Source organism: Xiphias gladius, chromosome 7 (assembly GCF_016859285.1).
Source record: "Xiphias gladius isolate SHS-SW01 ecotype Sanya breed wild chromosome 7, ASM1685928v1, whole genome shotgun sequence".
NCBI lineage: Eukaryota > Metazoa > Chordata > Actinopteri > Istiophoriformes > Xiphiidae > Xiphias > Xiphias gladius.
The window spans coordinates 14,478,779-14,506,643 of NC_053406.1; the positions used below are offsets into that span (position 1 = coordinate 14,478,779).

At 41.3% G+C, this 27,865-nt stretch overlaps 1 protein-coding gene across 3 annotated transcripts; it reads left to right on the forward strand.

Moving 5' to 3' along the window:
• On the forward strand, positions 1-27,850 carry mettl16 (methyltransferase like 16). Of its 3 annotated transcripts, none has more exons than XM_040131656.1 (10): positions 1-85; positions 581-718; positions 11,291-11,478; positions 13,008-13,148; positions 14,026-14,141; positions 14,376-14,518; positions 17,326-17,395; positions 19,158-19,247; positions 26,377-26,550; positions 26,839-27,850. In XM_040131656.1, exons 2-10 carry the CDS (start codon positions 591-593, stop codon positions 27,484-27,486), a joined length of 1,698 nt encoding a protein of 565 aa, XP_039987590.1. In that variant the 5' UTR covers positions 1-85; positions 581-590; the 3' UTR covers positions 27,487-27,850. The 3 variants fall into 3 exon arrangements, with proteins under 3 accessions (XP_039987590.1, XP_039987589.1, XP_039987588.1); XM_040131655.1 differs by having other exon boundaries at positions 6-74; XM_040131654.1 differs by having other exon boundaries at positions 24-180.
• Positions 27,851-27,865: the final 15 nt, after the last annotated feature.

The following is a 27,865-nucleotide window of genomic DNA, read 5'->3' on the forward strand; positions in this document are numbered from 1 at the left end:
CGCATCGGCGTACAGCCGTGACGTCGAGGGCATCCAGGAAGTGAATCTAAGAAAGTGGAAAACGTTTGGACAACGTGAGTTGTGTGTGAGTTTTCTACACATTTTTTTCAGTCTAGAAAGTCAGCGCCAGTCGTAAAATATTGACAGGCATTATCACAACAAGCTAAAGCTACTAGAAAGGTAAGGAGCCAGTACTATTGTCTATGTATTAGCTTCCAGATTTAGCTTACTGCACCAAACCATTTCCGTGAATTTGTTAGTTTTATACTCAAGTTTGAGAAATGAAAAAATATTTGTTCCCATCCTTAACGTGAAATAAAGTAACTGTAGTTATTTAGGAGACGCTGTGTTATAGTAGCAGTGCTACTGTAAACAGCATATGCTGTTTGGTGGATATCTAATGTTCATATATTCCAAAGTTACCGGTTTCAAAGTCAGAGCCATAGCAAGTGTCAGTTTATTGTGTTAACGTTTAATTTTTTTAAAATAAGCCAGTGTTTTTGTAATGTCTCTGTGTCTGTTGATGCTCCAAACCCACACACAACCATGTCTGTGGTTTTTATGGTTCACCTTAAATCAGGGCTCTGAACATGGCTCTGAACAAGTCCATGCATCCTCGGAACCGGTACAAAGACAGACCACCTGACTTTGCTTACCTGGCCTCCAAGTATCCAGACTTCCAGCACCACGTCCACACCAGCCTGACAGGACGACCTGTGTAAGTACCTGGGACTGCACAGACTGTGGGTTTAGTATTTCTCCTTCTGAAGTAATCTGCGTTGTTATTCTCTGAGTTCTCCATGCTTGATCTCAAATCTCTGACCGTCATCATCAGCTAAGTTTCTGAACGAGAGGTGATCACACGGCAGCTCTAGTCCCCCGTCAACATCTATGTGAACCCTTGTAAGATGTCAAATAAAGGCAAAATGTCAAATAAAAGCCACTCTGGTTCTAGCGGAATTTGTCGATTCTGAGTGGTACGCTGCTGCCTCATTAAACAGTCATACACCAGTTCTTACTGACATATGCCACGGCTTATTATGATACGCCAATGCGGCGTGTGACTTTTAAATGGCTAATCGCTCATCTTCCACTGCCATGGCAGTTCAATAACAACAACATGGCAATTCACTAACAACTGTTCCATTGAAAGTTTTTAGTTTTTTAACAAATAAAGCAGAGGGAATACAAAACATACATTAAAAAAACATACAAAAAATCACCCACCCCCTCCCTCCGCACTCTTCCAACCCAGTCCTGCACCTCAAATCATCTCATTTGAAACATTTGGAAAAAAAGCATGTATTAAGAGATATCCAAAAACCAAAAATACAAAAAGTAAAAACAGTGACAGGGAGGAATTATATCAAGAGAGGGACAAGTAATGTTGAACGAAATGACATACAAATATGAAAAGACAAATACTGTAACAACTTAGTTGCAAAGCGATTTGGTGGCTGAATTGATTTTTGAACAGTTAATTTCCTCGCTGCTGTTAGGTCAACCGGCAGCAACCAGCACTGTGCCTCTTTTCAGGTCCACATCTGAGCCAGCAATCAGCAACAGCAATTTAGGATGCAAACGAAACCTTCACTTTGTCAGCTTAGAAAGGATACACTCGACCATTTTGCGGAATGAATATAAAGGAGGACGCTCCCAAATCATGTGTTTTACAACACATGATTGTTCTACTATGCCATTGTGGTGTGTGTGAAAATGCCCCGACTGTTTGCTTTTAACATTTTTCTCTATTACCTTAAAACTAGCTAATGTATTAGTAATAATTGGACCAAACTTAAGCCTACAGGAATCTGTCCCACCTGAATGCCATATTATCACCTAACATCAGTGACCGACTTCACTAATGCTCTTGTGGCTGAACTGTAGCACATCCCTGCAGCCAGGTTTTAAAATTTAGTGTAAAGCCTGAAACCAGAGGAGTGGAGGCTGTTATAGCAGCTTACTCATGTCCATGGTTTTAGAATGAGATGATCAGGTGTCCACATACTTCTGGCCATATACTACACTTACTGAAGCTGTGTACACAAACACCTTCTCAACAATGTGCCAGCATGACTCAGTCAAGCCCTGAGGATCCCCTTCAGCACCGTTAATGTCCCGGTTGACTCGATCTGAAGTAGGAAGAACAACACCAGACAAATAATTAATGGCCCCAACATCACAAGAGATTTTTTTCCTTTTCACTCCATCTTCTGTTTGCTGCTCTTTTTCTTCATTAGAGAGACTTCACAAAGTACGTATGAGTGACAGTTTCAATCAAATCCCCAATTTCAAAAATAGGCAAGTGTGTCAATCAAAAACGGACCAGTAAGCTTCCAGTTTCACCTTGCACTCAGACCGGACACAAATTAATTAATCTGTCTGTCTGTCTGTGCGTACGTGCGTGTGTGTATGTGCGTGAGTGCGTGTCTATGCGCCTTACACAGCGAGATGCTGCTGAGAAGTCATAATGCGAAAAGTCCAGGCAGGATAATAAAGGAAGAACGTCTGGTGGGATTAGTGATGTTGACGTCACACAGTGAGAGCCCATGATTGCTGCAGTTGTGGGCAAGAATCATGAACTAGTACAGCACTACATCTTTTTGTTGTTGTTGTTGGTGTTGTTGCTATGAGTTCCTGTGTAGTTAGTAAACCACCTCTCCCTGTCATGCCCTTGAATCTAGGTACATGTTTCTGTTTCTACTACATTTTTGACTAATAAAACCCTCATAAAGGAAAATGTAGATGAGTGGTAGAAGATGAGTTGGAGGATATGTAAACAGAGCTTCAATGACTAGTAGATCGAAAGAAAATTAATCAGCAACGATTTTGATAATTGATTAATTTTTTTTCTGTTTACAGCAAAAATGCCAAAAATTTGTTGGCTCCAAGTCCTCGAATGTGAGAATGTGCTACTTTTCTTGGTCTTTGGACATTATAGTAAATTGAATATTTTTGGATAATGGAATGAACAAGACATTTAATGCCATCGTTTGTTGCAGCCCTATATTTAAGCCCGAGACAACCTGGCTCTGGATTGGGTGGTTGAATGAAGGTGTCCTGAATTTCGTTAAAATGTCATTATAATTTATTGGCATCCTTCTTCGCATGTTTTCTAATTTGATAAACATTTTGACAGTGTTATAGCAGGAAAAGAACAGGTGCAACTAATAACCTTTAATTAATAAAGTCCAGATTTCAGTTTATGACAATAACCAGCAACTACAGGACTGTTGTATTAGACATTAGTTTTATCCAAGTGTACCTAATAAACTGCCAGCTGAGTGTATATTTCCAGTTTTCCAGTTTATTGTTAGAACGGCTTATCAGACTTCTTTGGTACCAACAGAAAAGTGTTACTATTGTCAAGTATCAATAACTGTCAAGTGTCAAAAGTTAGATAATAGTTGGTTACTTATTTTTTGATTATATGTTTCCTCATTTAAATAATAATTCTGCTAGTTTTAGACTGTATTATATGTAATCAATGTTCTTGTGCAGCTGCTTTGTATAAATGGTTTTGTACAAAAAAAGTTTATATTCCAAATGGAAACAGTAGTTTTAAATAAATTAAAAATAACACCCAGCCCTACTTATTTTAATTAGGTTCTAGTCTTTGACATGTCTGATTTTCATTTTTTTTTATTAATTTTGACTCTTTTTTTTTTTTTTTTTTTAATTTTTTTAGATTCTCAGTTGGTACAAACATCTGTCAAAAACAAAGGAACCACCAGAATGAATGTAAGAGCTGACAGTTATTGTTGGACTTGAGATCTGCCGTTCATCTGTCAGGACTGAGACACTCTCCTCCCTCTTCGTTTGTGTTGTATGAAACAAGTACCATGTCTGCTGAGTGAGGAAATCGCTTGTTATTGTCAGTGTTATGCAGATGAATGCCGACATGGTGTCACTGCAGCGAGTCTGAACATCTGTGTGTGACTGCGAGCATATTGGTGTGGGCTGATCCTTTGTGGTTGTGAGGTGGCCAGTCAATCATATTATGGCGGGCCGAACGTGCATGTGTGGGCCCGCTGCAAAACCCGACTTGTCTGTTTGTGAAAGGTGTTAATTATCAGTTTATGGTGTCACAGTGTCTGTCTGTGGTTCCCTGACGGAAAGACAGAAAGACAACAAATAGACAATGGGCTGGTAGTGTCTGGTCTGTGGAAGTTGAAGACACTGAGAGTATTAGACACCTAGCCAATAGTTGTGTGTGCGCCATTTTTTTAAGACAATAGAAAACTGTGAAAAGAGTCATTAGCGAAGCAGGCTGCATGATCTACACTCACCGTGCACTTTATTAGGAACGCCGTACTACTAATGGGTACGGCCTCCTTTTGCTCTCAAAACAGCCTCAGTTCTTCGTGGCATTGATTCCACAAGATGTTGGAAACCTTCCTTTGAGGTTCTGGTCCATGTTGACATGGTTGCATCACGTCATTTTGGCAGATTTGTCAGCTGCACATTCATGCTGCCAATCTCCTGTTCTACCACATCCCAAAGGTGTTCTACTGGATTCAGATCTGGTGACTGAGGAGGCCATTGAAGTTCACTGAACTCAGTGTCATGTTCATGAAACCAGTTTGAGATGAGTTTGTCTTCATGACGTGGTGCATTATCTTGCTGGAAGTAGCCATTAGAAGATGGTAAATTATGACCATAAAGGCATGAACATGGTCAGCAACAAAACTCTGACAGACTGTGGCATTCAAACCATGATTGATTGGTATTAAAGGGCCTAAAGTGAGCCAAGAAAACATTCCCCACACCATTACACCACCACCACCAGCCTGAATTGCTGACACAAGGCATGTTGGGTCCATGGATTCACGCTGTTGAAGCCAAATTCAGACCCTACCATCTGTGTGCCTCAGCAGAAATCCAGATTCATCAGACCAGACTACATTTTTCCAGTCCAGTTGTGGTGAGCCTGTTCCCACTGCAGCCTCAGATTTCTGTTCTTGGCTGACAGGAGTGGAACCTGATGTGGTCTTCTGATGTTGTAGCTCATCCACCTGAAGGTTTGACGTGTTGTTCATTCTGAGATGCTTTTCTGCTCACCACAGTTGTAACGAGTGGTTATCTGAGTTAGCGTAGCCTTTCTGTCAGCTCCGACCAGTGTGGCCATTCTCCTAGGACCTCTCTCATCAACAAGACGTCTCTGTCCACAGAGCTGCCGCTCACTGGATGTTTTGTGTTTTTCGCACCATTCTGAGTAAAAACTCTAAACAGACTGTTGTGTGTGAAAACTCCAGGAGATCAGCAGTTTCAGAAATACTCAAACCAGCTCGTCTGGCACCAACAATCATGCCACGGTCAGAGTCACTGAGATCACAGTTTTTCCCCATTCTGACGTTTGATGTGAACTTTAACTGAAGCTCTTGATCTGTGTCTGCAGGATTTTATGCATTGCACTGCTGCCACAAGCAGGTGTACACGTGTTCCTAATAAATGGCTCAGTGAGTGTACTGTCATTAAAAATTGGTCTATTCAGTGGTTTAACCATTAGTAGAGCTGATTCGTTGATTGACACAAAATTATTGGACAACAATTTTGATTGATTAATCACATGATTCATTTATCAAAAAAAAGGCTAAGAGTCTGAGGCCGAGCTAGCAGCTCTGTGAGGTTTTACTTAAGCACAGCGATGCTTTGACCTAAATGCTAACATGTTAATGTTTACAGTGGTGGAAAGTAAACAAGTACGTTTGAGATACTTCTGCCTGATTATTTGCATTTTCTGCTACTTTATACTTCTACACCACATAATTCTACATACTTCTACTATACTTTTTACTCCACTACATTTATTTCATAACTTAAGTTGCTTTGTAGTTTCAGATTAATAATATAAAAAATGTTCAAAAGATTTTTTTTGATGTATTATCACAGGTCAGGACTTCATTGATTCTCCTTGGTCTTTTTGACGATCTTTATGATGTGAACCAAGAGTTATTTTCATTATTGATTAATCGGCCAGTTATTTTCTCGATTAATTATTTGGTTGATAAACCATCGGAAAAACCTGTATTGTGTCAGTGCCATACCTCAGAAATATTTGATTTACTATCATGCAAGATGATTAATTTGATTAAATTGTCACAATTGAGAAGCTGGAACAACAAAATGTTTGCCCTTTTTGCCTTAAAATTTAGTTAAATGATTAATCGATTATCAAAAGCTGACAATTAATTTTTTTTCAATTGACTAATCAACTAATATTTGTACCTCTAATCTGATGATTTGTTGACAAATCATATAAGCCATTGTTAAAGCAACATTGTACATTGATCAGACATTGACTCAAAACAGGAGTACTAGCTGGAGTCAGCTGCCAGTTTGATGAACGGATGTCCAGGATTTGCGTCTAACTTTGTGTGTGTGGTATCAGCTCTGGTTAACCGTCTGCAGAAATTTGGCTCTTCTTCCCCGTCAGTCTGTCATTCCATCAGTGGAGGGATTAGCGTGGTTTTATACTTCCCAATGAATTCATCTCCTGGGTTTTTAAGTATTTAAGCAGTGAGTTAGGGGATGAGAGTAATCTTGGGGAGACACTCACTCAATCCTCGGGGGAGATACGTCTCCCCTCATTTAGGGATCGTCAGTGGAGAGGACTGATAGCAGTGGGCAGAGAGTCGAGCTAAGACCAGAGGCAGCTGGAGAAGAAATATGGTGGATGTGATTGGAATTGAAGTGAGGAACAGATAAGCCCCCAAATAGTCTGAGTGTTGGTTTGTTTCAGTTTTTGGGGAAGGAGAAAAAGGGGCTCAGATCAGGGAATTAGAAGGGTGGGATTTAGAGGCATGAATGGGTATTAAAAATGCAACAGCCCTGGTGACATTTAATTTGGTAGCCATATTTTTTATGGGCTGGGAGACGATCATCTGTGGAAGGACTTTCACCTCCGTAATTGATGAAATGTTCAATTTTCACACCAGTTTTGTTCAGAGATTTATTATTAAACATTTTCATGGCAATAAAAGATAATTTAATGAATAATTGTGACCTCTGATGCCACCCTTTAAATTGATAAATGTAAACCTACAATGACCTACAATGAACTTCTCTCACTGGAAAGCCCGGCAGAGCCATTAACATACTTTTTTTTTTTTTTACAATGTGATGGGAGAGAGATAAGGAAAAGTCACTGCCTTAGGTAGGACACTATTTTTACATATTTCATCCACTAAATCTGCCCTTAATATCCAGGTAGAACCGTCACTGTACTCCAAATCATTTATCTGAAAACCAGTTAATTATGAACAATAGTTGAGCTTGTGTTGAGGCTGGCCACAGGGTTTCTGGTAAGCAGATCCAGTTAGCTTTCTTGAGCTGACATGAACAGACCACATTATCTAAACTTGTCACTGGTTAAAAGGTTGTCAGCTGATGATTAAACTTCCCCCCCAAAACCTAAACAGAAATTATTTTAACATTGTTCTTTTGTCACTAGGGCTGGCACTAACAACTATTTTTCTATTGATTAGTCTATCGTCTATTTTACTGATTAGTCGATTAATCTAAACGATTAATTTTTGCTTTTCATTTCCACAATCAAAAATCAGACATTTTCACCTTGAGGTTTTTAATTTAGATAATTTTTCTACTCTTTTGTTTAATTATTTGTTTCAATATTTTAGGGGCACATGCAACTAAACTCTGACTTCTGACCTCAGCCCAGCTCTTCGTCTTATTTTGTATCTTATATTCTCTGTTAAATTTAACATGTTAAATCTGCTTGGTAATGGGTTTCATTCAGTGTTTTTAAAAGAAAAAAATCTGACAGGAGAGAAGAAGTTGCTGCTGATCAGCACAACATTTTTCCCAGCATCTTCAGAGTGAGGTAGATGTAACTTAAAGATCACCCCTCTGTGGACAGAGATTGAAAGAGCCTGTGTGTGTGCGCGTGCGCGCTTTCATGCTGATCATGTCACATGGAGATAAGAGCAAGCTGTTTGTCTCAGCAGTTAGCTCCCCTCCGGTTTAATGATGTCATCCTCTTCATCCATCTGAACCTGAAACAAGGACTTTTCTGCTTCTCAGTGCTTAAATCTCTTCCTTTCTTCACCTGCAGAGTCTCACTGTACACATCTCTCTGCTCAGGTCCAGTTGTATTTTACCTGAACACAAGCTAGAATCAAGTTTTGAGCCCTGATTGACTCCTGATTCCTGCCTCTTTTCCTCAGTCTTTTTAATATCGTTACAGTGCACTATATGTTGTCTCGTCACAACTTTTTTTCACTCAGGTTTGTCCCACATTGTATCCCGTCTGCCACGTTAATGTCGTAAGCACGCAGCGGTGCACCTATGTGGCAGCAGAGACGTAAATCGCGGGCACTCTCACGCTCCGTCTGGCATCAGCCATTGCTCCAGCGTGGCCGGATTTGCGTGCTCTCCTCATCTGTTCAGTAGGTGGGGTTGCCATGGAGACATTCGCAGTGCTGCTGATGGGAGCGATTGGTCTGCATTGCACACACACACATACACTACCGTGCACACACGCTCATCAAGGGCTAAAAATAGACGGCTGGCCTGAGCAGCCTCCCTCTCTGAATATTGATCCTTATCTAATGATGCCTCTGAGGAGAAATGAAAGGGGGCAGAATATCTGAGAGCCGGACAGATGAGAGAGGCTAGCTTTCATTTTGAGTGTGAGCGTTATACTGATGTATCACTTCTGCCCGATTCCTCCCCGAAACTTACGCCATTGTTAAAGTGCAGATTATCCCCTGGTTAGTCGTTTTGTAAACGTGTCGGATGTCCTCAGAGGAGCCAGCTGTTAGTTTTTTTCTGAGAGGTCACACTCTTTCAGTAGCTCATTAAACATGACCATAAACTTAATATGTTCATTAGGTGAAGAGACACTGGGTAAGATTGATGTCAGATGTCTACAGGTAAAGCACTTCTCATTTGTATCTGTCTCACACCTCGCTGTAGGAGGGTCGTTTGTTTTTGTTATCACTCCTGAATGAAAATGCTGAGTTCAGTGACCAGAATCACCTCAACAACGGGGCAGGTTTTTTCCACTGTTTTGCAATCAGTCCTACTTAAGAATTGAAAATCAGAAAGATTGGGTTTACCTGCGCGTTTTTTTTTTTTTTTTTTTTTTCTAAAAATTGTATTTTATCAAACAGTGACAGTTTAGAGGTGAGAGGAAGTAAGGGGAAAGAGAGATAGGAAATGAAATGCAACATAAGTTCCCAGATGGATGTGAACTGGGGATGTTGCAGCCAATGGTCAGCACCTCAAACCAGACCCCTTCACCAGTATTTACATTGCTTTCAGTAGTTTGGTTCAGTTTGTCCAGACTAAGGAAAACAATATGCATTGCCAAAACATATGGAGCAGGACACAAATGCAACACACCAACATCTTTTAACTTTATTTATCTCGGAAAATCCTCACACTCGTGAAAAACTTGTGAAAAACCATGGCTAAAATCACGTACTAACACAGTTTGTTTAAACTAATTTAAACGTAACCCATACAGTGTATTGCAGCCTAAAGACTGCCACACACTGCTCCTCAGATGCTTCGGTGTTGTGATTATCCCATCGGCATGGCTTTGCTCACTAGCGTCCTCCTACATTTTTATTGATTAGCTTAGTTTAATGATAAAAACGTGACGGCCCTAGTGAACATTTTATTTCTACTGTTTACCTTGATATCAGTGCAACAAAAGATGAAACGATTACCGCCATGTTAACTTTGCAGAGTAAAATCATAGTATAGTATAAACCACTGTGCAGTGTTCTGGCTTCTAGGGCAACACAGCCTTTCGCACTTTTTGTTTTTTAACACAGGACTGTTTCCAGTCTGAACACTCACTGAATTTTTTATTGGTGCACTCATTCGGGTCATTACACAGGCCTGGAAGCAAGCAGAAAATTTACATTGGGATGCACTTCGATTTGGTGTGAAGTATCACTGGGAAGGAACTGAATGTGGAGAGAGTAAAACATTTCAGTTGTTCATGTCTCATTGATTTGTGAAAGGAAACATAAACTGAAAATAAAAGAAAAAATCAGAGGTTGACTGCTTTGGATCTCAGAGTTGTAGCTCCATCTCTGCCTCCGCTGGAATAAGCTCACACCAAACCTGTGAGGTGCCAGACTCTCCCATCACTAGGATGTGTCTAATTGCCAAGGTGCGAAAGCGCTCAGGGAAGCTTTAATTATACCTGTCTAACCCACTCGTTTTGTGTGCCACACTTGGGCCTTCTTTTGTGACAGCTGAAATCATTAAACATGTCGAGGGGAAAACACAGGAGAGCCAAACGAGTGGGACTGAGATTTAGGAATAAAAAGTGGGAGGTCTCAGTAGTGTTGAAAATGTGCATTCCATTGTCATTATTGGGACTGTGAACTGATGGGCTGCTTATCTCCCTGTTGTCCTTCGTGAGAGTGAGAGGGAGTGAGAGAGGGAGTGAGAGAGGGAGTGAGAGAGAGTGAGTGTGAGAGTGAGTGTGAGAGTGAGTGTGAGAGTGAGTGTGAGAGTGAGTGTGAGAGTGAGTGTGAGAGAGTGAGAGTGTGAGAGTGGTGAACCACGATGGAGTAGCAGAGCTTGATGAAGTGCTGTATTAAGAGCAGTTTGGGAAATTGCTGTCAGGTCGCCTTGCTGGTAAAACAATAGGATCAGCAAGTCACTAGATTGAAATCATCCTTAAAGGGAAATTCATACAACCTCTGACTTATTTTTCTAGCTTTAGCCACTATTCCTATCAGTAATATTAGTGTTGTATTGAGTTCACCGAGTTAACTGCCGAGATCTGGGAACTTGGCGCCATCTCTAGTGGGAGAAGACAAGGAGATCAGAAACAGCAAGAAACGGGATGCAGGTTATGCAGGTTTTAAACCTTTTAAACCTTCAGGGTAATGTTAACCAGACTTATTTGGAGGAAAAAAAACAAAGGTGAACAGTAGAGTATTACCTAAACTGTCTGTTCTAAACTGGAATCTCCAGGGCTGCATATTACTTGAACATTTTTTATATAATGCCACATCACTTTGTGACATTTAAACCTGCATTTATTTATTCATTTATTTATTTTACAAACCCAAGAATCCAAAATTCTCAAAAGTTACTAACTAAACTAAATTTCTTATTTTAATATAAATGAAATAGTATAAAATCGGCAAAATGTCTGATCACGCAAACAGGATTATGGTGCTGACCAGACATTCCCAGGCTTTGATACTTGACAGTTTTCCATACTCAGTGCTACGGACACACTTCTGTAGGATTGAAATGTTTACATGAACAGGTTCATCTATGTTTGTTTCTCCTCTAGTGTGAATTTCAAAGAGCCAGAGGCAGTACGAGCGCTGACCTGCACCCTGCTGAAGGAGGACTTTGGTTTGACCATCGAGATCCCTCTGGAGCGCCTCATACCCACCGTCCCCCTGCGCCTCAACTACATCCACTGGGTGGAGGACCTCATCGACGGCCAGAAACAGCCACGCAGGGGAATCGACATCGGTACCACCACTACTGTTGGTGTCATTTGCTGTACACGTGTCATCTTACAGTGTTTGTGCGATAGGTATCACTTACATTATCATGTGGTGACGATGCTCCAAAACTTGCTGACATTACTTTTCATGTAACCAAGGGATCTCCTAAACTCTTTCAGTCCTGGCCTCCGTGGTTTCCTCTGTAATTTAATATTCATTATCATTAAATGTTAAATTAAGTTATGTAATATTTGTGACTGGCCTGCAAGTTATTTGAAGGTCAGAGAAAATCGGAGCCTTAAAATTGGCACTCCATTTATCAAGCTGGCTCTAACTGTGCAACTTATAAGAGTACTACACAGATTTAACATTGTAGTCCTATAACATAGTCTGACTCCCAATGGACAGTTTAGAAAAAGGATCAAAATCAATGCAGCAGAACCAAAGAAATTTTTTTTTTCTCTCTCTCCATCCTTTCCTACTCCTCATTAAAACCTAGGTCTCCTTTAAACAATATGGCAAAAACCAGCAGCACTCTGTTTTACCATGGCCCCCCTGTCACTAAAATGTCTCTACTTAAACAAAGAAAAGAGCACAGAAAGTTTCAAAGGAGGTACACTACTGATTTGTTGTTTTGATTTGTTTAATCTGACCCCTGCATGTCTCATCTTCAAGGAGAGAGTTGTGGTTCTCCAGGATTATGATCTCAAGCAGAAGCTAAACTTAAATAAACAGCAGATACAGGAAATAGGAGAGGAGAAGACAAGTTGCTCAGCTTTGGGTTGGATATAGTTGAAATTCAGTGTAGAGAAGAAGAAGAAAAAAAAATCCTTTTTTAGAGTTCAAGTGATTGGCCCGGAGTTAATTTGAGTCGGAGACCCCTGTTCTTGTTTATTCTTGATGTGATTACCAGCAGCTTAGAGCTGCCCATGAAATGTCAGTTGATGCTTCCAGCTGGTACACATGAGCCCAGTCACCCCCAGTGTTCCCAGTGTTCCCAGCACGTACCAACCAAATCCCCATCCACATGTCACAGTTTGTTTGCCATCTTGTCTGTCAGAGAAAGAGCCGTGTGTGTGTGTGTGTGTGTGTGTGTGTGTGTGTGTGTGTGTGTGTGTGTGTGTGTGTGTGTGTGTGTGTGTGTGTGTGTCCTCTATAGAGCCTCAGGTCACTGATTGCTGGCCCTGAACCTTTCTGTAAACAGATTGAAGCTGTCTACTCCCTGATGGATCACCACTGGGCATTTCTTTCCACTAACGGATGCCACCTCTGTCTTGAGCCTTGACTGAATTATGCACCTTTGCTCCTTGTTAGACGTGAATGATTCAGTAATAGCTGCTGGAACTGACATTTATTGACAATTATGGCCACTAAGTTAAAGATAATGCTTTAGAAACACACCATCACACGTTCTGGGACAACCTTCCCTTCATACAATCATTTACTTCAAACAGCCCAGAATATTTCTATACTGATCACTCAGTCATAACCATTCATCATCAGTAATACATACATACATAATTGTCACGCTGTGTGTTGTATGCGTTTCCTCAGGCACTGGGGCGTCCTGTATCTACCCCTTGCTGGGTGCCACGATGAATGGCTGGTATTTCCTCGCCACAGAGGTGGATGACATCTGTTTTGACTACGCTACGAAAAACGTGGAGCAGAACAACCTGTCTGACCTCATTAAAGGTAAGTGTGGTCCCCTCATCCTGAAGAACAATGTATCTCAGGACATTACATTCAAACAGCTGTGTTTCAGTATGGTATTTTTATGTTGTCTCACCTAGTGTGTAGAGTAGCAGTACAACAAGTAGAGAAGAGTCATGAAGACATTAAACTGACCCAGCATAATTGATAATAGAACAAATTGTTATTTGTAGCCTTAGGCTGTACTGTATCAATTTTGAGGTATTTCAAATTGTGCCTTTTTGTATTGTAGTGCTACACTGTGAATAGGGAAAAAAATGCAGTCAATATCATTGATCTATGCTACTGTCATGTTTTGAAATGCCGCAAAACCAAAACAAATAGTGTGTACAATAGCCAGGTTTCCGCCCAAATCAAGTGCAAATTTTAATCGGATTTCTAGAAAATCTCTAAAATAAAATGCTAATTAATGCGCATTTAAATGCACTTCCATTGCGCCTCCATTGTTGGTTTTGCTTTTATCAATACACCAACTTTTCCACCTTGGCCAATTGTAAAAGCTTTTTTGCGATGTTTCCACTCAGGTTTTTCAATGCTCAAATTGAAAATGCGCATAAAAACAGGCGGATGGAAATCTGCCTTGTGTTGCATCAGCCACCTGTTCATCTCTGTTTCATGCGTGTTCTTATTGCTTGCTTTGTAGATGTGGATCGTTGGCATCTATCATATTCTGAAACTTTGGTCCTAAATTTCACACACAGCCAGAAATTTTTTTTTTGGTCATCAAAGAGTCCCACAGTGTGTCACAGTTTGTGTGGGCATTTTACCTTTGTTTTGTTTTTCCCAAGAGCTGTCATGATGACTAAAAACATCCAACTTACAATCCTCATCTCATCTCATTGTTTTTTGCTTTCCCCAGTTGTCAAAGTTCCTCAGAAGACTTTACTGATGGATGCCTTGAAAGAAGAGACAGAGATCATATACGACTTTTGCATGTGCAACCCTCCTTTTTTTGCAAACCAGCTAGAAGCAAAGGTAAGTGTTCCACCACCATGAATAATTTACTGCCGCTCTGTTTGAATCTTAAACATTTCAATTTTGAAAGGTTGGATTTCTTAACACATCTTCATTTCTCTCATGGTGAATAAACACAGCACTTGTTCACTGACCAGAGCAGCTCCAACATGAAACACTGTTTATTTACACGACAGTAACAGTCTTCTAATAGGATTTTATCTTAATCTCTGTCTGTCTTGTTGCTCTCACCAGGGGGTAAACTCCAGGAACTCACGCCGACCTCCTCCCAGTTCAGTGAACACAGGCGGGGTGACGGAGATCATGGCGGAGGGCGGAGAACTGGAGTTTGTCAAGAGGATCATTCATGACAGTCTGCAGCTCAAGAAACGCCTGCGGTGGGGGAGAGAGCAGGACTTTAACCTTCACAATTAACCCTGACTCAAATGTGATTTTTCTCACTAGTTGCAAACAAATATAAACCAGATTCATCAAGCCCAATTGTATACAGAAACTGTAAGTGTTCAGGACTACAGAGCCACATACAGTATTTAATTTGGCAGATGGAGTTTAAAAAGCGCTGCAGTTTTGCTCTTTCTGGAGAGGCTGTGAGAGGTTTAAATGGCCACTGAGAGCACCAGTGAAGGAGAGACACCAGGAGGGGAAGTGGGCAGATGGGTTGCTGCACATTGATGGAGCTGTCACCCACATTTGGTTTAATGATTTTGGCACATGCTCACCCTGTGCTGTATCCGGGAGCCCACAGGGAACAGCTGTGTTTGGGTGTGTGTGTGTGTGTGTGTGTGTGTGTGTGTGTGTGTGTGCGTGTGTGCGTGTGCGTGTGTGTGTGTGTGTGTGTGTGTGTGTGTGTGTGTGTGTGTGTGTGAGCTTGTGTGTGTGTGTGTGTGTTGTATGCAGCATGCAGCGGTGTGTGTTTGCATAATGCTTCAGTGGAAAGATGAGCGGCCCTGAGAGGCGCTGATGTTAACACCTGCCTGCTCTTGTGTGGCTCGGTGTTACACTCATGTAGTGAAGAGAGAAAGTGAGAATGAACCCAGACTCATTTAGGTTTGAGGCTCGGGCCAAACCAACCAGGGCTGGCTGTCACTCCCACAAGCATGCTGGGGCACCAGAGCCTCCAGGTGTCCATGGAAACACCGCCAGCCTCTCAGATTGGTCCTTTGAGACGCTCCACTGCCACGCCCTGCTTTTCCTTCCGTCTTCTTTCCACTGAAGTGTAATTACTGTCGGAAAGGGCCGAGCCATCTCAGTTCCCAGTGTAACACAGATCCAAATGCCCAAAACCCCCGTTCGAAAATGAGGCAAGACTCCTCATTTGTCCTGCCATTGATATGAAAATTACAATCTCTGGTTATAAGATTGTAATCACATGTCTGTGCTTCAGAAACATGTGAATAGAGTAAATTGAATATGGATGCTAATGCGGCTGCATACTTTGGGATGTTTGAAAAAGCCGTCTGGTGGAGGAGGGAATTCAGGGCAGCTCTGTGTCGAAAGGTGGGAAACATCTGGGAATATTAGAGCTGTTCTGTATTTCATTGTGGCCACTGAGGCTGACGTGTTGCTCTCCACACCCCTTCACCCCTCTGGACATCCTCATACCTCCCGAACCTTATTACATATCAGTGCCCTTTCTTACTCTCAGTCACGAGTTTAAATGGTTTTTAAGATGTATTTTTGTCGAGCTGGGTGTGTCTGCAGCTTTGTACCGAATTACAGTTAAGCATGTGGCTGTGTACAAGGCCATAGGTTTGGTATGACAAAAATAAAAACAGAAATGCAATGGAAATTTCTGCATTATTGATGTCCTAACCTAACCTTAAAATCATAGTTAGTTTCCTTGATATAGACCTGATACTTAATGATAATGTTCTCGATTATGAGTTTGTTTTATTTGCATCTTAACTACAGAGAACAGTGTCCTTTAGCTTTGATAGACATCGAAATATTATCGAGGGCTACAAATAACAATTATTTTCATTTTGCTTAATCTGTTGATTATTTACTTGATTAATGTATTTAACTGTCTATGAAATGGCAGAAAGGAGTGAAAAATGCCCATCAAAATGTACCAGAGCTCAAAGTGAGGTCTTCAGATTTCTTATTTTGTCCGACGAACAGTCTACAATTCACAAAATATTCGACTTACAATGAAATGATCATCACATCTGAGAAGCTGGAATCACAAAATATTTAACACTTTTGCTTCATAAATTGTTTAGATGATTAAACAGCCATCAATTTTGTTTTTTGATTAATTTTCTGTTGATCAAAAAATACAGTGACTAATTGTTTCAACCATTTAAAAAATTTCAGTAATAAGAAAAATTTAAAAAATAGACTACATTATTGTAAAATCCAAAAAACATGCAGAGGAGGTGTAAGTACTTTTTCCAGGCCTGAGTATTGTCTGCGGTTTCTCCACAACCTCCTTCCTGTACAGCATGAAGCCTGAGAGGGAAAAAAACATAAATTACTTGTTCCTGCTCGAAAAGCTTATTGCTGTGACTTTCAAAGGCGATTCAGATGAGTGAATCAACATTTCAATAAACTCGGAGCTTCCTTCATCCAGATTTTTGGCAGCTGGACAGTGAAAGGAAAGTGTTTAGGGAGGTTTTAGTGAGTAAATAAAACTCACGCATAAGAGGGAAGGTGACAAAACAAAGATTACCCCAGTGGAATTTAACACCCTCAGCTTTGGATGGATATTCACGTGCTTTACATAATTACTTTCCACAATTTATTTATATGTTTTTAAGCTGCATCCATTGAAAAAGGACCTAATTATGAACTTTTATTTACTGAAAAATTAACAGACCCAGACAAGGTTTTTGAAACTGACTAACAGTTCTTCCAGACTGACTCCTTGATGTGTTTATCGTTCCTCCATCTATCCCGGCTGGACTCTACTGCTTATTGATCAAGACAAGCCTCATGTCTTTATTGCACAGCAGAGATTATTGATCAGGCCTCCACCACCGGAACACGTCAAATCATTTTTTTCCTCCGCGGTGGACTGTACCCACACGGATGTTTTTCCAGCTGTCGTGTCTTACTTTGTCTTTGTGCTGCTCCCTTAAGCCCACCTCGGCCCATTTGATCTCTGCTTGACAGTTCACGCCCGCGCCGTCAGCCGCTGGCGCAGTCACACACAGCTGGTTAATATGGATCTTTCTTTCCGCAGGTGGTACAGCTGCATGTTGGGGAAGAAATGCAGCCTGGCACCTTTGAAAGAGGAGCTGAGGAAGCAAGGGGTAAGTAGCCAGTGAGACCCAGAACAAAGGCAAACAAACATCTGCATCCACTCTTTCAATGAGTATATTACAAAGCAGCCACAGCCTTTTGGTCTCAGTTTGTTTGTGCCACCCTGTGCAGGGCTTCGTAGTGGCTTGTTAAAATAATCTTTGCCTCCCATCTCAAACCAACACCTCTTCTGGGGAGTATTGATGTTAGAAGCAGAAGGTCACTGCTGTGGAGGGACCAGATACCCAGAGAACTATAACAGATCAGCTCTTTCTGATATGCCAGCTAAGCATATCAGAAAGAGCACAGGGGAGCCACGAATGCGCCGGTTTCTGTCTGCAGTGCACGACCGTTTCACACGGCACTCTGTAGCTAACGTGCTTTAGCATCATTAGCCTAACTGATAGCCCAGCACATGACTCCCAGCTGCTGCAGGCCTCGGGTCCTGTGCCCCTCGCTTCCCTCGTGTGCTCAAAACGAAAAACGGAGAGAGACCCCAGGCCCCCCTCCGCCCCGCCCCATTACCCCGCACCTGCCACCCATCACATCTCCTCCAGAGGTTTCTGTCTACTGTCGCTGCTCATCAGAGTGAGTGCAGCCTTGGCTGACGTCCAGGGAGGAGTATGTTGGCTCATTTGAAAGTGTGTCTAAAAAGTAAACCCAGCCTAGTTAATATGCTAATGCCTTTATCACCCATTACTCGATTTTCACTCCAGTGTCCCCTTGTGTCTCTTTGTGTTTTTAATTTATAAAAACCTGCCTCAGATACAGAGCTGTTTGACCTTTGACTTTTGTCTAAGTGACCCCGCTCCTCCTATTTACTGAAGCAGTTCTGAGAGACTGTTAGCGTGCTCTGTTAGCACAAGGGTTTTCACACCACATGCATGTGTTGTTCACATCGTGGATCCATATTCTTTATTTTCTTGCCCAAAATTAGAGACATGGAGCCGAAGTTCACAGTGAGAAAATGTGGCAGTGGACTCTCTACACTATCAGAGGTTGTTGCATGTTGAGGATTCACTTTCTAGGATCAAGTTTTAGATTAAACTGATGAAAATGATTTGGTTATGTAGAGCTGTTTTACATTTTATCACACACACTCTGCATATCACTCAACCCTCACTCAAGGCAGCCTATTAGTTCAATGGCTCCAGCTGTTAGATGTTACTATTATGGAATATACTTTCTATGTGCTTTTATTTTAAAGTTATTAATTTCCTATGTTTTGTAATCTGGTTTGGATGATTAGGACGGGAGCAACGGAAATTCCCTTGTTTTCATGGATAAAAAATTGACTCTGTACTGGCACTGGCACTGGTACTATGAATATACATGTTCTGGTCGTGGCGCGACATAAGGCAGTCCAAGCGCCTCTTGCAGGGATAACAGCTCACATTTTCTGTGTATGTGTGTGTGTGGGGGGGGGTTCCGAAGCTATTTGACCACACACTTTCGACAAGCACCTCTAAAGAAGCATACGAGCAGCTTTACAAGCCTTTATAATACATTATATTTACATTGAATTGCCAGGATTCGACCATTTAGTCAGAAACGAAAATTTAATTATTGGTAGAAGAGGGGAATCACATTTTTGACTAAATGTGTGATCAGTTCCTATGGTATTAAATGTTTTGCTCATCACATCAGACATGGCCAGCCAAACATTGTAGATTCTGAAATAAAACGTTTCCTTTGTGGAATCATCTGCTGCATGCAGCTGTCCTTTCTGAGTCTGTTTCTTTTTCTTTTCTTTTTTTTTTTTTTTTTGCTCAGGTTCCAAAAGTGACGCACACAGAGTTCTGCCAGGGACGGACAATGCGGTGGGCACTGGCCTGGAGTTTCTATGATGATGTGATTGTTCCGGTAAGTCTTTGCAGATTTTATTTCTGTTCCCTGTGCGAACTCCAGTCCTTCTGCCCGCTGCAGACTCAACAGATTGTTTTGTGGTCGTTATGGCTGAGTAATGAAATTCAGTACCTTTTATGGTATGTTATGCTTCGATTCTACTGAGTACTGAAAAATAGTACCACAGATCAGCGCCCAAGGAGGTAATCTCGTCAGCATTGGTAAATATGCTCCCTGAGCTGCTCCACACATGCACGTCTGTTTCCAAAACGGCCTCCATAATGCACCGCCTCTCGCCCCTCTCCAGACTGCATCTTGTTACCCTGCCCCATTCCATTAGAAGCGCTTATTCCAATGGAACGGGGCTGTTTATGTGATTTTAAATATGCCGTAGCCAGGCAGCAGTTGCCAGGGCATGACAGTGTATGCAGTGTATGTTTCTTTTCTCACGCGAAAAGAAACAAATGAAGGAAGGTGGAGGTGGTCAGCAGGTGCAGGAGAGGCTGAATGTACAATGAGGACAGTTTGTGTTTAGGACTCTTCAGCATGAAAGTAGTTGAGCAGAAACATTGGCCTATATTTTCTCCCCCTCTTCCTTCACTTTCATGCAGATACACCGTCATTTATGCTCGGGAGCTGCTTGCCATCATTACCAGGCAGACCTCTCGAGCACGTGTTTACTCTGTGTGTGTGTGTGTGTGTGTGTGTGTGTGTGTGTGTGTGTGTGTGTGTGTGTGTGTGTGTGTGTGTGTGTGTGTGTATGTTTCTGTCTGTTTACATGACAGAAGTTCCTGCATGTGTAATTCCTAGCAAGGTTGACTACCTAATTCTGTCAGCATGCATGTGCTCCTATGGTCGTCTGCTTTAATGTATGTGCATAGGGGGGCTCATTAACGTTACATATAGACTATAACATATGTGACATGCATGCAGCTGTGACCTACTTAACACGCTTATTACCAGGTCAGCCTGCAAACTACTATTACTACCATTACTTCTCTGTCTCTTTTATTTCTCCAATATTCCTCCCTCTTGTTTGTTTATTTAAACAGACAGGTGAGAAGTTTTCCTCCACAGGGGACACTTAAACAAAGTATACAGTTAATAAACCAATCTAAACCTCTGGATTCACAAGGTTGACCTAAATCTCATCCAGGAAGGTTTCTTCAGAATGATCTTTGACATAAATAGACTTAAATTAATCAGTTTTCAAATTAATGCAGGAAATAATAAACATTGCATTCTTTTTTTTAAAGAAAATTGCTTGTACCCATTTTTAATACTTTTTAAACGACTTTTTACTGGCTGTTCAAATCTGGAAATGTGACATTAGCACTAAAACATAACTAGAACATAGCTTTTTCTGGCGTGTTCAGAGGAAAATCAACATTGTGTTGTACTTTTAAATGAATAGTTTGACATTTTGGGAAAGACACTTATTTGCTTTCCTGCCAAGAGTTAGGTTTATGCTTATATCTGTATGCTAAATATGAAGCCACGGCCAGTTAGCTTATCTTAGCTTAGCATTAAGATAGCCTGGTTCTGCTCAAAGGGTAAAATAAATCTGCCTACCAGCACCTATAAACCTCACTATAGGTTATATCATGTTTGTTTAAACTTCAGTTATTGTGGGGATTAAAAACACCATGTAATGGTTTTCTTTCTATCTCCTTTTTTTTTTTACAGATTAAACAAATGAGATATAACGTTTTAATTAGTGAGCTTCATAGGAGCTGGTAAGCAGACTTTGTTACGTTTGGACAGAGCCAGGCTGTTTCCTCCTGTTGACAGTCTTTATGCTAAGCTAAGCTGTCCAGCTGCTGGCTGTGGCTGTATGTTTACTGTACAGACAAGACAGCGCAAAAAAAACCAAAAAAACCCTATTTCTCAAAATGTTGAACTATTGTTTTAAAGGTTGAATTAAAAAAATCTCTTTTTATTCTGGCTTCTCATTACCAAAAAGTAAGGATGCAGAGGATGGATCACAGTGAAAGAAAACTAGAAGCAGGTAAATAAATCCATTAAATACTGACAAAAGAGGAGGATAGAGATGTGCACACACAGACAGAATAAAAAGACTAGTAGACAGAATAGACTGCGTAAGACTGCCAGGCTTTATCTGAGCCCTGAGGCAGGTTCTTGTTATTGTTGTTGCTCATACAGGCCTCTGGCAGGGGGAGGTTCAAGAGGGTCCAGAGTTCACGAGTCCATGCAGGGGGATTTGGGACTTGACAAAAGGGAAAATGGGGGTTGGGAGGAGAGGGGGTGATCAGAATATGATTTACAGCATTTGCCTGAAGGTGTAATCAGCAACATTTTCTTGCTAGAGTGTGCGCGCAAATGCACTATCAGGTCAAGATAGATGACTGAATGACATTATATCTGGAGAGGACAGCTCTTGCTGGACTTGAAGGTCCTTTACAGTGCCTAGTTTTCAAAATTGGACTGAGCTTTTATTGTGAGGTTGCCATCTACCCATATTGTGTGTGTGTGTGTGTGTGTGTGTGTGTGTGAGAGAGAGAACATGCAGTGAGTAGAGAGTGGGTAAGTGGGATTAATAATGGAGTGAAAGAGCAGCAGAGTCAGAAGAGTATGTAATTCAGTGGAGAGGTGTGTAGGTCTCATGCTCTTTGTCTTTGAATCTGTGTTTGTGTCAGTCCATGTTGACTGTGTGTGTTTGTCTGTGTTTATATACCGGTATATTAATCAAAGAATTTGTGTCAAGGATGCTCGGTACAAACAGACAGGTTTGGCTTGATGGATTTTATTGATTTCCTTTCCTTCTACTTTGAGCTGCAGGGCTTGTGGGGCGTGGAGAAAATGGGGGAGCCGCGTCTGTGAGAAACAATAAGAAATAAAAGAACCTCTAACAAGCAGCCAGACAAGGCAGCGTAAGTTGTCAGCCCATTGATTAAATATGTCCAGCTCCTCTAAACATACATTTACTAGAACCATAATTTCAACTAAAAATCAATAGATGATCAAGCCTTAAAAAACCTTTTACTGAAAAATTTAGCTTTTTTCCAATGATAATGAGGCAGATCCAGGGAATATATGTGGATTTATTTATTATACTGTATTCCAGATTCCTCTATTACTCTTAGAGCCACTAGAGAAAGAGAAAACAACTACATATCATAAACTGTAATAAAAAAGACTACAAATTTATAGTCCGGTGCAATGACATGAATGAGTAATCAAAAGTTGTCTCCAGATCAGTGCAGCAGTGTGAAGGTCACAGTCTGCTCCTTCCCTCTGCTGTTTGTAGGTCAGTCGGCCATGCTGTCTGCTCTGTCACTGTACAGTGCTGCTGCTGCAGGACCCCCCCCCCGCTGTCTCCCTTCTTTCAGTCAGCCTGCAGTGACGTGCGAGAGCAGCTTTTGAAATATTGGCTGCAGTGGAGGTGTAGCGGACGATCGCTGCAGAGCGTCTGCTGTATTCAGACACGGCTGGGTAACGACCTCCACCGCCATTATAGCGTGACATTAGAGGGGATTAGAGATAAGGAACGGTGTTTAATTCATTGCAGGCTCGGGTGCAGCTCACATGGTTTGAGCGCCCTCTTGTGGTGTGTAATGAACATCCATCTAGTGTTGATTTCTATAAGCGAGCATCTATGCAACTGTTGATGCAACACAGATAACTCATCCCAGCTTTAAGTGTCAGCTCATAAGGAGTAATGATCTATATCTCAGTTAACAGTGAACTACTTTCATCATTAGAATAGTTGAAAAAGAGAGGAAAGCTTTTTGTGCACAGTGCACCGTGGTGATAGCAACTGAAACTCGTCACAGTTCTTCTGTTGATTCAGGCTGTCTCAGTGTCTTCTGTCTCTTCGTGCAATGCCAGACTGGGTCCGTTTAGATCAGGTCTCTGTTGGGACCAGACCAGCTGTTGCAGGAGTCCTTGTTCTTCTTGTCTCTAAAGATAGTTCTTTGGGACTCTGGCTGTGTGTTTGGGCTTGTTGTCATGAGAGTGAATTTGGGACCAATCAGACGCCTCCCTGATGGTGCTGAATGATGGCTAAGAATGTAATGCCGCCTTCATGTCACACCGTTTAAACAGTGATTAAGAGCAGCTGAGTGGGAAAAACCACTCACGTCAGCCTCTGACTTGTAATTCCAAATTGGAGATGTTGAGAATTTCTGACACCACCCATTTCTCTCACTCAGTGAAATGAACTAAAGACATATCAACAAAGTGTTGGCAGAATGGCTGAAAATGCGCCATCACTGGAAGTACATCAAAATAAAAACCAACATTATCACTAATACAATTGAGTCAGCTCATTTTAAAGGAGCTATACACAGCTTTTGTATCTGGTTTCACTTGGTAACAAACTGCTACAAATACTTGGAACAACAAAAGAATTTAATTTAGGCTGTTGTGACTAAACATCTTGTAATAATGCATGAAGACTCCCAAGTCAAACGAGGGGTATTTTTCCTGTTCTTCCCATTCTTCCTACATTGGCCGAATGCTGGATAATCATGAAACAGCGCCTACAACCTTTGCACAGTCCTGTGTATATAATGAGTAATCATTAACACTAGCTCATGATTTTTTTTTCTAAGTATTTTTGGATATTTTAAGCCTTTGTAGAGAAACACAAAATGAGAAAAATCACACACCATCAAGGTTAGATACTGGAGGGCAAAATGTGTGTGTGTGCGTGCGTGCAGGTGTGTGTGTCTGTGTCCGCTCAAGTTGAACTAATATCTGTGGTCTTCTGACTGGATAATTGAGGCAGCTTCTTTGTGTGTATATATGGAACTGTTGTCATGCTTGTCCACATACCTGATGAAGGTCGAACGGGTCGAAACGTTGCAAGTTAATAAGTATTCCAGCAGTAAAGGAGGCGCAGTATGCAGGAGTTTTCTCATTTTTATTCAAGTTGTGTTCTCCTCCTGTCACACATTCAGGTGTGCAGCCGAGCGAGCCGTTCCGAGCCACACTCACACTGAGGACTTTGCGGTTCATGGTCGGCAAATTGTTTTGCCAGGGTTTTTAAAACACTGCATATCACATCTGATGCCATTTCCCTCATGCATACTACTCTCCTTTCTCATTTGTTTTACACTGTATCTCATAAGATAATAAAACAATTATGGATTGTAGCTACTGTAAATGTAACAGAGTTCAGCAGTGGAAATAAAGTGATAAACTATATATAGCCGTGAGTTTAGGATACTAAGCTGTTTAGAATTTGAAAACATACTAATTAGACTGTGAATTAGAGGTATAGGGAATGATTTAAGTTGACACGTTACTGCTGGTTACCACAATGTGTCCATCCCCTGCTCGTCATTGGGTCTAAAGTTATTGATAGTAGTATGTCACTTAGAGAGAGGTGCTCAAAAAGTTGGAGATTTAAAGAAAAGTCTCTACTTAGACACATCTGTGAGATACAACTCATCTCCTGCAACCTGTGCTGAATTCTCTCTCGCTTCAGCCATCCAAATATAGCTCAGTCATTGTCACTATTTTTTTGTTCCCCTCTGACTTTTACACTTAAAAAGTGACTTACTGCCTGTTCCTCACTCACACAGTGTAATACAGCTCTGGAAAAAATTAAGAGACCACTGCAAATTTTTCTGAAATCAGCATCTCTACATGTATGACAGCCAGATCAAGACCCTGTCATGGCCAGCCCAATCTAAAGACCTGAACCCCATTGAATACCTCTGGAATGTGATCAAGAGGAAGATGGATGGTCACAAGCCATCAAACAAAGCTGAGCTGCTTGAATGTGTGCACCAGGAGTGGCATAAAGTCTCCCAACAACAATGTGAAAGACTGGTGGAGAACATGCCAAGACGCATGAAAGCTGTGATTGAAAATCAGGGTTATTCCACCAAATATTGATGTCTGAACTCTTCCTTAGTTAAAACATGAGTATTGTGTTGTTTAAAAATGAATATGAACTTGTCTTCTTTGCATTATTTCTTTGCATATACCTAATGTCTAAAGTTTGCTGTTTTATCCGTGTGTGTGTGTGTGCGCGCGCGCGCGTGAGTGTGTGTACTTTTTTGTATATCTTTGTGTCAGTGTAAACTCATGACCCTTTATGAGCTATGGCAGAAATACAAGATAATGCACGAGGAGCAGACCCGAGGTGATCAGTCGTGGGTTCAAACAAAAGGATATGAGACTGACAGCTGCGTTTTTTTTAAAGGGGAGACAAAACTCAGCGAAATGCCACACAGGTTGTGAGTTTGTGAATATTTCGTGTCACCCACGGTATGGAGGTAAAACCACAGCAAAATGAGGTTACCAAGGTTGATGTTTGAGTATTCGTTTAGTTTTTAGTTTCATTTTCACAGATGACTCTCTGTGATATCATGAGTAGTATGGGTTCTTTGGTTTAGCGATTTTCACTTTTAAGTTACAGGAATAATTGAATTTTGTTCAGGTGTCTCTTTATTAATCATGCTGGTTATAAACAGACACTTTCTCTCATCACAGACTTTAAAATTTGCCAAATAGACATGACACAGCTTTTAGTGTGTAAACCACCACCCTTCGCTGCCCCCTGCTGGTGGCCTCGCTCTTGATGTAGTATTTTTTGGACTACTGCTATCACTCAAGTAATTTCCAGCCTCTGATGTCGTCGTCTGAAAACGAAGACCACAAGAACAGAATAACAGAACAGACTAGATAAAGAGTCTGAGAATAAAGAGATAAAGAGAGTGAGAATAACAATGTGCACAAGATTGTATAAAACATATCATATAAGTAAAGTGGGAGAAGGAGAAACAAACAGTTGGATAAGAATAACAACTAAAGAGCTGGAAATGTTCCTCTGATATTGAATCTAAAGAAAGTAATACTGTGTTTCTTTGGCTGAAAAAAAATTCACTTCTATTGTCGTGTAATTTTAACTAATTTATCTTAATATTTCAGAATTCCTCATGTGCCAATTATTATAAAATAATGTTATTGACTATGATATCACAGGTATCCATGGCATTGACGAGCCTCAACCACTTACCCATATTTATCGGTCTGACTCTCTGCCGCTCTGTTTCGCCATTAAAATATACTTTTAATAAGAAAACACATTTAATTTGTATGCTCTGTATTTTGTTTAACATGTCCAGAATAATCTCTGGTATCGATTGTTTCATTCTCTCCGGTTCTCCCTCAGTCTCCACCCAGTAAGAAGCGTAAACTGGAGAAGTCACGGAAACCCCTGTCGTTCACACTTCCAGAGGCAGGGCTGAAGGAGCTCCAGGTCAAAGCCTTGGCGATCGGCTGTACTGCCTGCAGCCCTGTGGACAGCATAGCCGCTCTGCTGGAGAGGACACTCACTGACCTGAGGGTAAGCCTTCCAGAGTTGTAACATCCTGTCTCAGAGTATTATAAATTGCTGTGCCGTGTTATAAGCCTTCATACTCAATGATCTGTTGCTCAGACTCTTATATGTGGTGTGTTTGGTCCCAAATTGCACTGGTGTTGAATTTTGCCCTCCCTACATGGGGAATACCTCTGTTCGTCCCCTTTATTTAACAGAATTAAATTAATTCAGTAAAAGTAAGTGATCAGCTTGGTAAATCGCACTCTCTCCTGTTACCTCAACATATGTCTTTTTAATCTTCTTGCGTGACAGGTGCTGCACAAACGTGTCCCCTGCAGAAAGCAGGAGCAGAGTCTCTTTCTGACAGCTGTGGAGAACACATGGATCCACGGTCGACAGAAACGACGTGAACAGAAGCGTCAGTTGCGAGAGCTTCCCAGAGCACCTCACTGTGCTGGAACCAGCTCTCAAACCGCTGTGGCCTCAGCTGCTCCTGCCGCGACCCCACCCTCCCAAAACCAGCCCGCCTCCACACAAAACAGCAACACCCCGGGGGATTGCGCTCAAAACAAAACCACATCTGCACAGGAGCTAGCTGAACAGCAGCCTGAAGAGGAGACGGGCAATGGCTTCTCTTCAAATGACCCAAGTAAAGATGTAACACAGAACACAACTGGAGAACCAAAAGAGGTCTCAGAAGATGTAACTGGTGAAGATGTGGACATGGAGTCTTCAGGCCCAAAGAAAACACCTGCCGCAGCAAGTGAACCGCCCTCAAAGCGACCCCTGAGTCCCGGTGTGGTGGACCACTTCCTATTTAAGTGTCTGCTGAATGTAATGCTGGAGGAGAGTGATGTGGTGATTGAGATGCACTGGGTCGAGGGTCAGAACAAAGACCTGATGAATCAACTGTGCACTTACCTGAAGAATACACTTTTAAAGTCTATTGCAAAGTCCTAAGTGATCAGAAAGAATAAAGGATATTCAGGGGTGAAACGACAGCAAGTAAATTTTAGCAAACGTTATTTTTAGAGATTAGTGCTGAGAGCCTGTCTGTTGGGAAGTTTCTTTTTGGACAGTTAAAATGATTTTTCTGTTTATAACTGTACGCAGCTTTTGAGAAGTTTGGAAAATGCTGATTCCAGTTTGACTACTGTAAGTTTTTTACCAGTAGAAAATTACAATTACGTGTTGCCATTAATTCATTTAGGATTTCCTTCTACTTGTTAGTTTAGCTTTTAAGTTAGTACATAGGACAAAATACACTGGTATTTTGTCCTCAAAGCTGTCAAAACATTTGTAATAAATGTACATTTTTATAACATGTTTGCCACGTCAT

What these genes read in the sequence shown, in the direction of transcription:
- mettl16 (XM_040131656.1), top strand. Translation starts at nt 591, where the DNA reads ATGGCTCTGAACAAGTCCATGCATCCTCGGAACCGGTACAAAGACAGA. An exon ending in ACGCAGGGGAATCGACATCG is followed by an intron (nt 11,479 to 13,007) that starts GTACCACCACTA and finishes GCGTTTCCTCAG; the next exon opens with GCACTGGGGCGTCCTGTATC. An exon ending in AGGAGCTGAGGAAGCAAGGG is followed by an intron (nt 17,396 to 19,157) that starts GTAAGTAGCCAG and finishes TTTTTTGCTCAG; the next exon opens with GTTCCAAAAGTGACGCACAC.